This window comes from Bos javanicus, chromosome 9, assembly GCF_032452875.1.
Source record: "Bos javanicus breed banteng chromosome 9, ARS-OSU_banteng_1.0, whole genome shotgun sequence".
Taxonomy (NCBI): Eukaryota; Metazoa; Chordata; class Mammalia; order Artiodactyla; family Bovidae; genus Bos; species Bos javanicus.
The window spans coordinates 31,719,580-31,737,030 of record NC_083876.1 but is presented as its reverse complement, the minus strand read 5'-3'; the positions used below and the strand labels follow the sequence as shown (position 1 = coordinate 31,737,030).

The 17,451-nt window shown below is 41.8% G+C and overlaps 1 protein-coding gene across 1 annotated transcript in view; it reads right to left on the bottom strand.

The window, feature by feature from the left end:
• Positions 1 to 14,696, bottom strand: part of MAN1A1 (mannosidase alpha class 1A member 1) — a 173,536-nt gene extending 158,840 nt beyond the window's left edge. Inside the window, exons 1-2 of the mRNA XM_061427451.1 lie at positions 14,607 to 14,696; positions 13,527 to 14,394 (exon numbers count right to left, since the gene is read on the bottom strand). Of these exons, the coding sequence (XP_061283435.1) occupies positions 13,527 to 14,147 (621 nt within the window). The 5' untranslated portion in view covers positions 14,148 to 14,394; positions 14,607 to 14,696. The remainder of the gene's footprint in view (positions 1 to 13,526; positions 14,395 to 14,606) is intronic.
• Between the last annotated feature and the right edge of the window lie 2,755 nt (positions 14,697 to 17,451).

The window sequence follows — 17,451 nt, the reverse complement described above, 5'->3', positions numbered from 1 at the left end:
CTCCAAGCTGTCTTCATTCCCAACCCTGCTCCTTTAAAAACTTCCTTGTCCTGTACATTTCATAATAAGGAAATCCAACTAGTGAACCAACACAGGGAAAAGTGCTGCTGAAAGAAGGGTAAATTAAACACACGCGAGACTGTTTCATCACCCACGAAAATCAAAAAGAGTCAAGACCAGGTTCATTACATGGAAGTATAAGAAAAATCACCCCTCAAAATGTACTAAGATTCTTTGACCTATTCATTTCCCCTATTAGAAACTTAAGATTAAAAATCCTAGTTATGGGGTGAGGGCAATGAAAAATCAGCTGGAATCTTAACAGACAAAGATGTTTATCTCAGCCTAAGATAAAAACAAAAAACTGGAAATAATCTAAATGTTCAGGTCCCAGGGGAGGGTTAAATAAACTTGATGCTTCTATTTCATATATTATGCTATCATAAAATGATACTTTAAAAGAAAAATTAAAAAAATATGTATCCATAGTGTGGTTTTAATTGTGAGAAAAAATAACTAATATGCTGGGGTGAAAAGTGTTGACATTGCTTGGGACTGAATGATTGAACTATGAAGAATTCCCCCCCGCCCACCTTTTTTCTACTCCTATGTACTATCAAAATGTTCTTTCCTAAGCTAGTATTACTTTACAATGAAATAACACAATGGAAGATACTTGCTTGTTTTACAAACCCATTCTCACTCTTGCTAAGATAAACCTCAAAGAATAATAATTTCTGCTGGGCAAATTTAGTGATATCGTTTTAACAGGAGCCTTTAAGAAATAATACATGATTGAAAGGGAGGCAGTGATGGTGAAATTTCAGGCAGCTGGGAATGAGATTTTTGAGACCAGGTATATACACTATGCTGCCTTCATCATTCCACAGATCTGTCCTTTTGTCTTGTGGCCTAACAGACAGACAGACAGTGAGGAAATGCAATCTTTTAGCAGTTGCAGCACATATTCTTGTGAAAGAGGAACTAGAGTTAATCTTGCCCCGAACATCAGCTCAGAGAAGGTGGACATGGCCATCCCGAGTGTGAGCCACGAGTCCTGGCCTCCTATGTCTGAATCCTCTCATCCTTTAAAAGAAACAAGTGCTCTTCATAGGACTTTACAAAGACCTTTCCATGAAGAAGGATTTGACAGGTACGAAGATACCAGCAATAGCTCACGGTCTCTGGATGGCCCAAGTTCATGTCTCAACCAGTTATTCACAGGTCCATCATTATTCTCTGCACCTTCTCTCATAAACTCCTGGCCTAGGCAAACAGGTATCCCCACCAGCGTTGCAACAAAGGTTGTTTTAGGGTATAGTGTGCTGTATTATTGAGCTTCCTTGGTGGCTCAGATGGTAAAGAATCTGCCTGCAATGCAGGAGATCAGGTTTGATACCTGGGTTGGGAAGATCCCCTGGAGAAGGGAATGGCAACCCACTCCAGTATTCTTGCCTGAAGAATTTCATGGACAGAGGACCCCTGCAGAGCTTGGCGCCCTTGACCACATTTTTAATCCCCTCCCTTTACAGGCCCCCTCTCATACTAAGCACCTTCATACTAGAGACTGGAGACAGGACAGTCGAATGGGAGACCGACTAATAATTACATGAAAAAATGCAAATAAACGTTAATACAGTATGCCTGAGTATCATCGTATGGAAGGATGCGGAACAAGGGGAACCGGAGTGTATCAGAGCAAATAAGGGACCAGGTTGCTGCTAAGCTTAAGAGGGAGGGAGATTAAGACACTAACAGTTTTTAAAAAGGAAGTGAGGGTGGCATTTTACTGATAGTTACAAAAGTCAAGCAAATACAAAGGCTACATGGGCTCTTTAATTTCATTATCTCTAGTCTGGATTATCTGCAGGTCTGCTGGGCTCTAATGTGCCTAAAGCAACTGCCAGACTATTCATGACAGAAATGAGGGCTGTGACTTCTAAATGCTCTTAAGCCTTAATCTCATTTGGTTTTCTTTCAAGTACCTAATGATCACAGAAGTCTTTATCAGGACTCAGTGGAGGTGGGGCAGCGCCTCTGCATTCTGCAGAGCAAAGGAACTAGCCAGGATTGCTTTCTCAGGGAATGCCTCACCAAGCAAAGATCTTCCATCTCCTTCTAGGATACTCTCAGTGGGGTTTCTAGCTGCCAGCCTGCTATTTAGGGCTGAAGAGGAGGGAGGGCCAGGCCAGCCAGCCTCCAGAGCATATGTTCTCATTAGAGTCAAGTATCGCGGGCGGAGCCGGCCTGAGAACTTAAGAGGCAGTTCCCAGCTCTATATAGTAAACACACTTGGGGAATCTCAAGAGCTCAGGGCTCACAGAACCCTATTTTTCATATGTAAAATGAGTATGGGCTTCAGGATCTCCGAGGTCCTTCTGGGCTGGATACCTTAATAAATCTAAATTCAAAGCTCTCAAAAAGGCCACGATCTGTTGAGTTACAAACTAGACCTGATTTATGCGAATTTAGACTACCAGGTAACAACACATTGAGCTCTGATTATAGAACTGATCATAATTACATACATTTTTGCTAAATCTAAAATAATTTTCTTTGTACTTCTTAAAAATATTCCTCCAAAGACAAAACAGGTTAAAATGCATTTTACTTAATCCCTCTTCTTCTCTATCTTGGAGAACAATTTCAAGGCTTAAGGAGGCAACTCAAGAACTGTGCTCATTCTGAGAAGACGGTACTTCAGGAACAAGCACATGAGACTGTGAGAAAGAGACAAATGAATTCTTTCACACATATTCTGAAGTACAGAAGCTGAAAAAGTATGCAATTTTTAAGGATACCGAAAGTTTTTTGGATTTGGCAAGAAGGTGAGAAAATCAGAGTTGACAGTAGCACAGTAAAATCATAGCTGTCTGAAAGATCATCCTGAATTGGAAGTGTACCCTTTAAGCAAACCTATTTTGAACTTTGTTTTTGATAACTTTTGGAAACATCATTACCCACTTTCCTGATGCATTAAACCGTATCTCAAACAATGTAATCTTGGCTTGATGGCTTCAGGTAGTGACTACTAACAGTAATAACAGCAAGCAACATTTATTATACACTCCCTGTGTTTTATAATAATGTGTGCTAAGTCACTTCAGTCATGTCTGACTCTTTGTAACCCCATGGACCGTAGCTTTCCAGGCTCCTCTGTCCATGGGACTTCCCAGTCAAGAATAGTAGAGTGGGTTGCCATTTCCTATTCCAGGGGATTTTCCTGACCCAGGGATGGAACCCGAGTCTCTAATGTCTCCTGCACTGGCAGGCGAGCTCTTTACCACTGGTGCCACCTGGGAAACCCATGTATAATAGTAATACCATTTTAAGTGCTTTGTGTGGATGCTCACATTTAAGCTTTCTGATCCAAGAAAGTGCGTACTTAATTATTACTGCCATTTTACAAATGAGAAAACTGAAGCTCTGACAGATTAAGCAACTAGCTTAAGGTCACAACAACTAATACCTGGTAAAAGCCAGATTCAGGCCCAACTTGTCTGACTCCAAAACTAGCCCTTCTCACCATACCATGTTGCTACAAATGAATGTAGCAGGGGCACGTAAAAGCACCTGGAGAATCTCCAGGACCTTCTTGGGTGAAGAGAACTGTGTGCTCCTATAACGAAGAGACCCCAGATTGGTGCTTTTTAAATGTATGTCTATTTGCTGTTTTTTAAAGGTAAGTATAGTTAATGTGCAAAATTATATAACTTACAAGTGAACAATATAGTGATTCATAATTCTTAAAGGTTATACTCCATGTATTGTTATTATAAAATATTGGTTATATTCCTCATGTTGCACAGTATCTCCTTGCAGCTTATTTCATACCTAATACCTTGCATCTCTTCATTCCCTATCCCCTCCCCCTTCCCTCTCATCACTGGTAACCACTACTTTGTTCTCTATACCTGCGAGTCTGCGAGTTTCTTCTCTATACCTGCGAGTCATTTTTGTCATACTTCATGAATCCCATAGACAAGTGCTACTATTAAATATACGTCTACTTTAAAAAATATATACTCTGTCAGGGAATGGCATGATATATTGAAATTGATGAAAGGGAAGAACCTACAACCAAGAATACTCTACCCAGCAAGACTCTGATTCAGATCTGATGGAGAAATCAAAAGCTTTAGACACAAGTGAAAGCTAAGAGAATTAAGCACCACCAAACCAGCTTTACAATGAATGCTAAAGGAACTTCTCTAGGCAGGAAACACAGAGAAGGAAAAGACATACAAAAAATAAACCCCAAACAATTAATAAAATGCTAATAGGATCATATATATCGATAATTACCTTAAATGTAAATGGATTCAATGTACCAACCAAAAGACATAGACTGGCTGGGTAGATGAACCCCACAAATTGTATGTAATTATTTTATATTGTTAGGTTAATCATGTTTCCACTATGGCTTGCAACTGTAATTATCTTTTTTTTTTTTTTTTTGGTCTGGCTATTGATTGTGAAAACTGATAAACATCTTTTACTATTGTGATTCAGTTCAGTTCAGTTCACTCGCTCAGTCGTGTCCAACTCTTTTCGACCCCATGAACTGCAGCATGCGAGGCCTCCCTGTCCATCACTAACTCCAGAGTTCACCCAAACTCACGTCCGTCGAGTTGGTGATGCCATCCAGCCATCTCATCCTCTGTCGTCCCCTTCTCCTCCTGCCCCCAATCCCTCCCAGCATCAGAGTCTTTTCCAATGAGTCAACTCTTCCCATGAGGTGGCCAAAGTATTGGAGTTTCAGCTTTAGCATCAGTCCTTCCAAAGAACACCCAGGACTGATCTCCTTTAGAATGGACTGCAAAGATGGGCTTGACACAGGACAGAAATGGTATGGACCTAACAGAAGCAGAAGATATTAAGAAGAGGTGGCAAGAATACACAGAAGAACTGTACAAAAAAGATCTTACAACCCAGATAATCACGATGGTGTGATCCCTCACCTAGAGCCAGACATCCTGGAATGTGAAGTCAAGTGGGCCTTAGAAAGCATCACTACAAACAAAGCTAGTGGAGATGATGGAATTCCAGTTGAGCTCTTTCAAATCCTGAAAGATGATGCTGTGAAAATGCTGCACTCAATATGCCAGCAAATTTGGAAAACTCAGCAGTGGCCACAGGACTGGAAAAGGTCAGTTTTCATTCCAATCCCAAAGAAAGGCAATGCCAAAGAATGCTCAAACTACCGCACAATTGCACTCATCTCACATGCTAGTAATGCTCAAAATTCTCCAAGCCAGGCTTCAGCAATACATGAACTGTGAACTTCCAGATGTTCAAACTGGACGTAGAAAAGGCAGAGGAACCAGAGACCAAATTGCCAACATCCGCTGGATCATGGAAAAAGCAAGAGAGTTCCAAAAAAACATCTATTTCTGCTTTATTGACTACGCCAAAGCCTTTGACTGTGTGGATCACAATAAAGTGTGGAAAATTCTTTAAGAGATGGGAATACCAGACTACCTGACCTGCCTCTTGAGAAACCTATATGCAGGTCAGGAAACAACAGTTAGAACTGGACACAGAACAACAGACTGTTTCCAAATAGGAAAAGGAGTACATCAGGTTGTATATTGTATATTGCTTATTCAACTTATATGCAGAGTACATCATGAGAAATGCTGGGCTGGAAGAAGCACAAGCTGGAATCAAGATTGCCAGGAGAAATATCAATCACCTCAGATATGCAGATGGCAACACCCTTATGGCAGAAAGTGAAGAGGAACTAAAAAGCCTCTTGATGAAAGTGAAAGAGGAGAGTGAAAAAGTTGGCTTAAAGCTCAACATTCAGAAAACTAAGATCATGGCATCTGGTCCCATCACACTATTGTGATTACGTAATTATTATTCATTTAATACCACTGTCTCATGACTGTGTGCTCAGTTGCTCACTCATGCCCCACTTTTTGTGACTCTATAAACTGTAGCCTGCCAACCTCCTCTGTCCATGGAATTTTCCAGGCAAGAATACTGGAGCAGGTTGCCATTTTCTCCTCCAGGAGATCTTCCTGAATCAGGGATCGAATCCACGTCTCTTGCATCTTCTGCACTGGCAGGCAGATTCTTTATCACCAGCGCCACCCAGGAAGACCATATCAACAGAAATCAGTAAAATTCTATTATCCCCAAAACTATCATTTAAGAGAAAAACCTGTAATTGCTTTTTTAAATCCAGATGCACATTAGAATTATCTTGGAATATTCTGAAAAATACAAATGCACAGGTATTGTTTTTTTCTTCAAAGCTCCAGACCTGATTCTAATGAACAGCCATGTTTAAAACTACTGGACTATATGATTATCTTTTAGTACTACCTAGTTTGTTTCATTTTTTTCTATTTCACATTCAGTGCTCCTATTTTGTTTATGTTTTCCAATTTCTCCATCTCTCTTTTTTGTTGTTCTTTCTCAAGCCTTCATCAAGTGTAACAGAAATCTTTTGTATACATATATGTACATAAATAGCATGCACAATATATTTTAGAAAATTACAGATGTTTGCCTTGCTAAAAAGTTTACATTTTGATTCTACTTGTTTGACTATGAACAGAGTGTTAGATTTCTAATTTATATTCACTCAAAACTTTGATATAGTTCCATTTATTCTGGCATCTAGTATCACTGCTAATAGTCTAGAAAGCTTATTATCTTGGTGATTTAAAAAAAAATTTTTTTTGAATGAGGCTTGAAACTTCTAATCCAATTCTGAGAATATAAAGAAATACTATGTTGCAAAAAGAAAAAACCAGGAAAGTAACATGTGATACAGTATTATTGTATCACATTGTATTATAAAGTGAAGATTTTGTTCAAATATCAAAAAACTTTATGTTAGTGTCCATTATTTGTTTTCATACCTTATACAAGATTCCATATTGCATTTAGTTGTATTGAGCAGCTTCAGCCTCATGCAACAAATTCTGATAACTTCTCTTTTCATTTTTATTCTGTCACAAATATTTTCTTAATTTCCCTTGTTATGGTTTCTTTGATACACTTATTTAAAAATAAACATTTAATTTCCAAACACATGGGGTTAAGTATTTTTTATGTTAATTTCTCATTTTGATCCTTTGATCCTCTCATTTAAATCCTTTTTTCTCTGCAATCACCCTTTTCGTTTTTTCAGTCTTATAACTTTATTGAAGCTTTCAATGGCTAAGTAAAGATCGTTCTTGGTAACTGTCACATTGCACATGAAAATATGTGGGTTATTTTCAAATATCTTTCAATACTGATTTCTAACATAATTCCATAGTGATAAGAGAACAGACTCTATGATTTCAATATCTTTAGACCATGAAAATTTTGCATCTTGTTTTATGTCCCTGGATATGTCCCAGTGTCTCCAGGTTTATAGTCTATGGGAACTAGAATAGAATTTGCACTCTGTTGTGTGAAAATTATATAAATCTTAATTACATTGAATTGATTCATAGTGCTTTTTCAGATCTACTATATCCTTCTAATTTTCTGTCTATCCATTCTATTAATTTTTGAGAGTTTGAAACTGAAACTCCAACTAAAAATCTTAATTTATCTACTTTTAGAAATAATTATAATACATAGTGGAACTACATATAATTGCTCTTTATTTTCCAAGTCTCCTGCAAATGTGTTATCATACTTTCACAATTTAGAAAAGAAAAAATATATACTTCTTCAGGTTAACTTTCAATTCTTCTGTTATGCATTGCGCATTGTCAAAACAGCACCTACATTTATGGTTTGAAAGAACTCTCCCACACTGGTACACCCTTTTCCTCTTTTTTTTTTAATTTCTCCCCCAGCTCTCTTTGTAAAGAATGCCCAATTGAGTAATTACTAATGCCTCTGTTTCCCTGCAGGTATTTTCATAAGGAGAAAAAGATGTCATCAAAATTCCCAGGATGGCTTTAAAACGAAGAGGCCTTCTTAACCATGCCCCTAGTAAGATCTTTTTTTAAATTATAATAGTTAACATAATTCATATGAGACCAAAGTTTTAGTACTACAGGATTGTACATGTTTTGCAGTTACTTGACATTAGTGTCTGCAAATAATGAATATGAGAGTCAATTTATACACCTCCTTGACATTTTACTTAGGAGGCAAGTCATGTCTGGATAACGAACAACGTTCACCCAGGACTGGACTTCCATGCTCAACTCTACCACTAACTAACTAGCAAAATGATTTTCAGGGCAATTTTTGTGTCTCAGCTGCCTTTATTGTAGCTATCTTTAAAGTCTCATTCAGATACAATATTTTATGGCTTAGAGCACATGGGAAAGATTGAAGGCAGGAGGAGAAGGGGATGAAAGAAGATGAGATGGTTGGATGGCATCACTGACTCGATGGACATGAGTTTGAGCAAGTCTGTGGGAGTTGGTGATGGACAGGGAAGCCTGGCGTCCATGGGGTCACAAAGAGTCTGACACAACTGAGTGACTGAACTGAACTCCATGTTTACTTTCAAAAATCAGAGTTATTTTTATAGCATTTTTTGGTAATAGGAAAAAATTTGGCAGACTTGTTTGAAGGACCTTTAAACATATTTAGTAGTAAAGTGTGGGGGACTAGAGGTAGTGCAATTATTTAATACTACACAAGACAAAGAATATTGAGGGAAAAGTCAAGACTTAGTTTCCCCAAAGAAAGAATCTCTTTCTTAAAATACCAAACACTGGCTTCTCCTTTATCATTCTGTCTCCTTAGGGGAAAGGCATGTCATGGTATCCACGGAGCCCAGCAGGGGAGCTACTCTTATTGTGACCAACCAAAACTCACCTTTGACAAACACATTTTTGTGGTTTTGTAGGTTATAAAGGACTTAAAAGGCCACAGGTCCTCTACTGGGTTATAAGATATAAGGGTCCTATGCAGTGCTGATCTACCCATGTATATATAGGCCTCATCACTCATACTGACCTGATGGGTTTCCTCCTGTCTGACCTTTAGACCCATGCTTTAAACTCGCTCTGATAATGAATTTGTATTACCATAGCTTATTATATAATTTAATACAAATAAGTTAACTAAGCTGCTGAAGTCCAACAAAGTTACTCATCCAAAGACACTTTTTACAAACGTGAATCATCAACACAAATTTCTCAAAGTGGTTTATTAGCTCACTTAAGAAATAAAGATGCATTTACTTGAAAATGCATTTTTTTAACCTCTTTTCCACTGAATTAACTAGGTTCTAGATCTTATATAGAGCTCCTTTATATGAATGTTAAGTTACCCAGTAAGAGAAAAATACTCCTCCCAAACAAATTATCAGTAGCTTACAGAAAATTAAGCTGAGCATAACTGATTATCCATTAACAATCTTTTCCTGCTTTTGTACATATATTAATGTTCAACACTCAGCATCTACTCTAATACTTACACTGCTGAAATCTTGAATTTATTCATTTACTTGTTAAAGAGAGAAATTTTTACAAATGCTCCATGACCTACCTGCTCTGCTGCTGCTGCTGCTAAGTCGCTTCGGTTGTGTTCGACTCTGTGCAACCCCATAGATGGCAACCCCATAGATGGCAACCCCATAGACCAGGCTCCCCTGTCCCTGGGATTCTCCAGGCAAGAACACTGGAGTGGGTTGCCATTTCCTTCTCCAATGCATGAAAGTGAAAAGTGAAAGTGAAGTCACTCAGTCGTGTCCGACTCTTCAAAACCCCATGGACTGCAGCCCACCAGGCTCCTCCATCCATGGGATTTTCCAGGCAAGAGTACTGGAGTGGGGTGCCGTTGTCTTCTCCGCTACCTGCTCTGAGGAAGGTCCTAAGAGTGGGAAAATCTTGCATTTGCTCCTGTTCAATGTCTGGTGTGTTTCAGAACTTGGTGAGCTGAACAGGCAAGGTAACCCAAGGGCATCCAAGCTCCTTCAGAGTCAGGTCTTCAAATTGTGGCCTTTATTATTTTGCAAATATTATTTTCCACACTACTACTCATACAAATAAGTTTCAAAATAAAAATGTCTTGTTTTAATATGTCAAGGTAGATTATTCCTATGTCTGATTTTTAATAAAAGTTAATTGTCAGTAGTTAACATAAATTATAGACTCATGCACAACCTAAGGCTAGTGTGTCAGGCATAAAAATATATCCTCACCATTAGCTATCAATACGAAAATTTGCTTTCAACTTTTAATTATGTAACAGTTCTGGAATTAAAAACTAAGGCCTGTTTTGAGAAACCTAGAAAGAAAACTGTGACCCAACAGTTACCTGGTCCTAAAACCGTGCTTGATAGACCCAAACCTGGCTGTCAGCCTCTCCACTACCATCCCATTTAGACTGGAGGGGGTTCCAGTCTAAGAAGGGAGGGATCACATTGATGGTTTGACTGTCTTCAGGCCCTATTACTCAGAAACCCTCCCCATAATTACACAAAAATGGGGGGAAAGTTCATCCTCTAAATTAGGATTAAGGTTCTAATTCTAAAGGATAGTATAGATGCTTTGGGTAAACTCCCCCTAAAAGCTTCCTGACTTTAAAAAATGTTGGGGTAGAAAAAGAAATTAGTATTTTTCTAAAAATTCCATGGTGTTCTTTCACTTCTGTGCTTCATTTGCTTTTTAAAGTTAAGGGCAACTTGAGCACAATTTTAAAAAGATCAGCCTCGTGGGAATACGTACTATGTATATATTATAAATTTCATGGAAGTCCCAGAGTTGATTTATTTACGAAGTTTTCATGGGGTGGGGGGATGTCTTAATTTCAGTTTTAAGTTTTATGACAAATATTTATCATCCATCCAGTTAGTACTAGAAAGCATGTAGCTAGCACTTTTTGTGAAGGGTGCTAGGCAATAAACATCCTGAAATTAAAGACTGTTTCCCCTTAACACAAATTTTTAAAAAATTTACCACAATACCAGTAACACAACTGCGTTGGCAAAAAAAAGCACTGGCTGTTTTTAAACTAAATTTACAATATGAAAGTTTGGCTCAGAAATTATAGTCCAAGCTCCCAATATGTTAGAAGACTTGCTTATATCAATACTTTCTAAATTTTACCTATAACACTGTTAGTACCTCCAGGTATGATAGAGAACCTAAGTAAATAAAAATCACTAGAAAAAACAGGAACAATAAAAATCAAGATCAAGGCAAAGATCCATTGGTTCATGACAAGGCATACATGGTACCTGAAACTGAATCTAAATGTATCAAGTTGAAGTCCATTCATAATGGGCAACCACTCTTCCCTCTCTAAAACTGAATGTTTACAGCATAGTTTTATAATAGTATCAGTTAACCTTTTTTTTTGGTTTACAAACAAACACATCTGCCTGAACTAATCTGATGAAAAACCATAATCCATTTCTTCCCATTAGTCTTTGACTAAATACTGAAGCTAATCATGCTGGCTTTCTACCCCCACCTCCCTACCCCGCTTGGTTCTCAGGGCAACATGAAATTTTAAAGAATCCATTTAGTTCCACCACTTTATGCAAGACTGGGCAGTTTCAAAACATCCAGGTACAAAGATGTTAGCATCACACTGATACAGAAAGCTACATAAATTTCCTTTACATGGTTAATTAAGACCTTTTGATCTACAGACAAATATAACGGTGGATCTAATAGCAACAGATTCGTGAGGAACACATACTGTTAATATTCTGTCCTGAATTGACTGCTACTGTCCCAGTGCTTCTGGTCTAAATGCACTTTTACTCAATACTAATCGGTACCAATAGCTTTTTCACATCCATGGATCTATAATATTTAAAATAATATCCTGGGACAATTGTGATCTACACTGTCAGTTCATAGGAATTCAGAGGCATGAAATGTGAATTACACCACTTCAAACTTAAGGAAAACATAAGCAGATACAGATTTGGGGCTAATTTATCTATGGGTTTTGGTGGGATATTTTCAAGGAGGCTGAGAGATGAAAAGGAGAGGGAGATGACTGGTGAAAGCAGAGCTTTTTTCCATCTTCCTGGAGAGTCGGAGAAGAGTTTCATGGAGAAGGAAAACTGCTAGATAGAAGTTGTCACAGGGAGTACAACCCACTTCCCCAAGTCTGGGAAGGTTCTAGGCCTGAGGAAAGGTCTCATAGTTCAAAGGCTGATGGGCTATATGGTACAGGAGGGATGACTGCAGGCAGCTTGCCTAGGGTAAACTGAAAGGGACCCAAATCCACCTTAACTTGCTCAATTACAGCTTAACCAAATTCATTGGGTCATCATATTAAAATCACAAATTCTACAATGATCAAGCTACCTCCAATTTGCAGCCACTTCAGCTAAGTACCTCTTCACAACCTCAAAACTCTTTTTATGCTCTTTAAATGGGGGTGGGGGGGGGGATGCGGAATCAGGAAGCTTCCTTTCCTGAGTGCCTGGTCCAATGTCAAAACACAGCATTTATTTTCAAACCCTGTGAAACTTAAAAAAATGAAAATTCATAGTGTATTTCAGAAATTGGAATCAAAATTTGGGGTAACATGCTTTTAACATGGTTCCTACAGTCGTTGGATTGTGCAAAAATCCAGAATGGTATAGTTTCACAAGGAAGAGCAGCTGAGAAAGGAGGCTTGTCCACAGACAGCCTGGTTGCAAGAAGTCTGGGCTTCAAGTCCTGACTCAGTCACTAACTGGTTCTGGGGCTCTGGGCCCTTCAACGTTCATTTTTAAAATGATAGTCTGAAACGATTTTTAAGGTCCTCTTCAGCTTCAAGCTAAGCACAAACTGACCATGTTTCAAGTTCCAACCGAAAATTACAGGAAAGAAATTAGGAAAGACTTAACAAAGTCCATGTTTGCTCGAGATTAAGTCTGTCATCATTGTGCTGCTGTGGAGGAAAACCTGTTGCATCACATGGAATACTCTTTTTCTAGCTACACTAGAAATGCAAGAAGCAGTAGGCTGGCTTTTTACATTTTTTTTTTTTTTTTCATTTTGTGAAAAGTAAACAACAGTGTGCCCCCTATGATAACAAGTTCTCAAGTTTCACCTTTATAGTCTGTAAGTACACCTGGCGGAATGGGGCCACGTGACTGAACGCGGGCTGGGCTGGCTTGCTGTTGGAACATTTCTGTGATGCGTGATCGATGCTTTGCGTTTACATTCAAGCTTCATTCCAAACCCACGTCCAAGCTTTATTAGAAGGCTGTTTGGGACCTTCACTGTTGCTGTTTTCAGGGACGATTAACTACGTATTGGCCAGTGGAAGAGGAAGTTTGCACAGGATCTGCCCATGTATTAAATACCTACTTCGTGTGGTTTATGCTCACTCGAGCATGCAAGTTAAAAACAACGGGATTCAACCTCAGATCCTAATTGGTCACATCTACTTTGACAATAAAAGGGAAGTGAAAGAGCCTTTGACACTGCATCTGGTGTAAGTGGAAAACCTCCCTTACTCCCCACACTAATGTTACAGACATGCCCTCCGCCCCCCACCCCCAACACTGTAATATCACACAGTTAAGAGTTTCAAAGGTCTGTCATTTCTCCCAGAAAAACACCGCGGGTCTGGAGGGATTTCTAGCTGGGTGCACTCACCTCTTTGATCTTTTCCCTTTTCTCGCGGATGGCGGCGTCGGCGGGTTCCCGGTCAATCGCCCCGATTGTATTCACGGGCGCTAAGTACACTGGGGGCAGCCTTCTGAACCCCGCCCTGTTACTCAGCTGGTCCTGGGCCACCTTCTCCTTCTCCATCAGGATGTCTCTCTGGATCTCCTCGGGCAGCTTCTGCAGGGTCTCCTTGGCTTCCCTCAGAGCCCGCTCGTGGTTTTCGCGGATCCTGGCCAAGTTGTCCTCTAGGGAGGCCGCGGGGTCCCCCGGAGCGTCGTCCTCGCCGCGCCGGGCGCGCCCCTCCGCCGCGTCCTCGGCGCGCGCCCCGGGTCCGGGCTTGTGGTCGGCGGCCGGCTGCAGGGCGGGGCTGGAGTGGAACAGGACCCCGCTGAGCAGCTTGGAAGAGTCGGGCAGGAAGAAGATCGCCCCGAAGCAGAGTGTGATGAAGGCGCTGAACACCAACAGCAGCACGAACTTCTCCGTCAGGCGGAAGGCGGCGGGGCCCGACCCCTTCCTGCCGCTGCTGCCGCCGCCGCCGCCGCCGAGCCCCCCGCCCAGGCCGCCGCCCGCCGGACTACTGAAGAGCGGCAACAGGCCCCCCACGGGCATCGCGCCCGCCGCCCCGGCCGCCGGGTTGCCCGCTGTCCAGTGGCCTCGCGCCGCGCCGCTCAGCAGCCAAACTTCGCCGCCGCCGGGCGTCAGCGGCCGCGGGGCTGCGTCCTGGGCATCCAGGCCGCCCAAATCCCCCGCCCGGGCTGCAGGTATCCCCCGGGGAGACAACTCCCCTCAGGGTCTTCTCCCTGAGGCGGCTCCTTTGGCAAACAACGCGCGCGCGACAGACCTCTCGCTGCAGCCCCTGCGGGGAGAGAAACAGTAAAAACACAGTAATTAAGAAGGATGGTGATAAAGTTTCCACCGGTCTCCACCCTCCGACGGCCGCGAGAGCCTCCAGGACAGCTCCCCCGGCACGGAGTCCGGAGTCCGGCTGCCGGCACCGCCCTCAGAGCCCACTCTTTGGACTTAGGGGTGAAGTTGGCGGGTCTCGGGGGCGGGGTGTCCCGCGCACACCTGGAGCAGGGCCGCGCGCGGTCACCTCCTTGCAGAGGGCAGCGCGGAAGAGGCGCAGCAGGGGTAGCGGTGGGGGACTCGTCAACTTCGCCTGCTCCTCATCCCGAAGCTGGGACCAGCTGTCTCTCCGCTTCCCAGGTGGCGTCTGAGCGTGCCTCCCCGCAGCCCCGAGCACCGCGCGGCTGGGCTAGCGCGCCGACCCGCGGGCGAGTCGGAGCGAGCAGGGCAGCGCGACACCCTCCACCGCGGCCCCGCGAGCACTAACACCACTGCCGGTCTCGGGGCGGTCGGAAACGAGGGCGGTGACGCGGCCGGAGAGTGACGGCGCGACCGGGCCAATCACGCGCCGCTCAGGGCCCCCCGGGGGAGGAGCCGAGGCGGGGAGGGGGGCCGTGCCGGGAGGGGAATTTACGGGAAGCGCAGCCTCGCGGGGGCCCGGCCGGGGGCTGGGAGGTAGCCGGGGCCCCTGAGGCACGAGGCGGGCGGGAGAGGCGGCAAGAAGGCTGGCAGTCTGACCCTCCGCGGAGGCCATGGGCCGGAGGCGGCGGGCGGGACCCGGGGTCCGGGAGTTTATCCCGCTCTGGCCTCGGGCCCGGGTCCCAGAGGGTGGCTGGTCTCGAGTTGCGGGGGAGGCGCCTGGGCTGCTGCGGGACTTCCCCGCTGCCCCCTCGGACCTGCTCCTGGCAGTGCGGGGCCCGCTCCAGAGGGCTTGAAGGACAGGGTCTTGCCAAGAATTGCCAGATCTCTATGAAGCGTGGTTTCTCTTCTTTACCCAAAGCAGGGATTCCGCCAGTGCTCGGTAGCAGTTAAGCCAAAAGTCCCTTGATGAGAGGCTGTGATTTGGAGAGCTCTTGAGCTCAGCTTTTGAGCTCTTTGGTCGAACATCCTTTCACCTAAGAGGCTTAATGGTTTTGTGGTTGCTCCGAAATCTTCGACTGAATCCTCTCCCCCTTAAAAAAAAAAAAAAAGTGGTGTAGCTCCCCCACCCACTCCCACTTTCAAAATTCACCTACCTCATACAAGTTGGTCATATTTTCCACTTAAAGAAGACGTTTTATGCTGCCATAGCTTCAAGTAATAAATTTCAACATTGGATTTGACTACTTCCAGGGAAATAAGGACTTGGTCCAACAGAGATTGTCTTCTAGACAGCATTATTTTGCAAAACGTGTTTGTAATTCCCCTGTTGCTCTGCAAATAAAGGGTTATCAGAGAGGAGAAAGTTGACTAACTTCCCATTTCCCACTTCTGAAAGCTAGTTGATAGCAGGCTTATCTTCTATCCAGCATGCTTCTCTAGAAAGGTGATTTTAGATGGTTCTGCTTGTTGTCTTTAGAAGAAAGGAAACAGCTGACACCTTTCAGGAAGGTGCCCACAGCATAATTGTTCTCAGGATTTAGACTGTGTGAGAAAATCTAAAATTAAATTTAAAAATCCTTATTACGGATTTCATTTTAGTATTCATTTTAACCATCATTACAGTATTTGTTTTGTGTAAAATGAATCATACACCTAAAGTTTTTGTTAATGGGAAATTATTGTTCGATAAAGCCAACTGTATGGCTTTTTTGGGGATAACTGCTGTGAAATTCTATGCCCAGAAGAGTGCAGCATATCCAAGCAGGGTAACAAAGTTTAGAAGGACTGAAAAAGAAAACAATAATTTTCATTTTTAATAATGGAAGGGTAATTTTTGTTTCAAACTACAACTTGTAGATAGGTTGGAAAGTTAAATCATTGGGAATTAAGGTCTGTCTCTTTATCATCATCTTTTATGGAATGCTTTATTATTTCAACTATTGAATTATTTCTTGTAACCACAAAATATTTAGTAACATTAAGATTAATGTTACTAAGTATTCCAGAGAAGCAATAAAATCTACTTTTAAGTGCATGTTAAAGTGATGAAGAAAGAAAGTTACAAATCTGATGCCATTTCTTTAATTTTGATATCAAACCAATTTGAGTTTAACCCATATCCTGTAGTGGAAGCATTTAAAATTTAGTGTATGGACTTAAAGATGATTTTTTTTCCCCTAAACACCTTAAATTTTATTTATCTGTATTGTGTTTAGGGCTTCCCCAGTGGCTCAGTGGTAAAGAATTTGCCTGCAATGCAGGAGATGCAGGAGAGGTGGGTTCAATCCTTGGGTGGGGAAGATTCCCCTGGAGGAGAAAATGACAACCCACTCCAGTATTCTTGCCTGGAGAATCCCATGGACAGAGAAGCTTGGTGGATTACAGTCCATAGGGTCACAAAAAGTCAGACATGACTGAGCAATATTGTGTTTAAATCTTTTACAGTGACTATTATATTTATTTGTGTTTACCTTTATGTAGCTTATTTTAAGACTGCTTTCTTACTATATGTTTTTCTTATGAAACAGGTTTATTAAGAGTGAAGCCTGCTTTTAATGACTGGTTAAACCAAGAAATTAGCATGGGTGGTTGATTATGGGATACATATTAAAGGGCGCCAGTCCATGTTAGGTAGGATAAAAAACATGTGGGAATGCTCACATTTGGGCTAAAGCAAGTTTAAAAAAAATTCACAGAGAAGGTATTTGAAGAGACATACCAACTAAATCAACCACATTAAAACCCTGAAAACCAACTATGTGTATTCATGGTAAGGAAGGAGGACAGAATGTTCAATAAGTAAAAATGTACATTTTGTAGAAGTGAAATATAAGACTTTGCCCTGATTTCAAAACCATACATACTCTACAGTTGGAATCACAATACTTTGTATCCTCATATATAGCAAAAATAAAGGAGACTGTTCTGGTCTCCAAATAATAAAACTTCCTATAAATCCAGACTCCCTGCCTTGCCTACCTGAAGA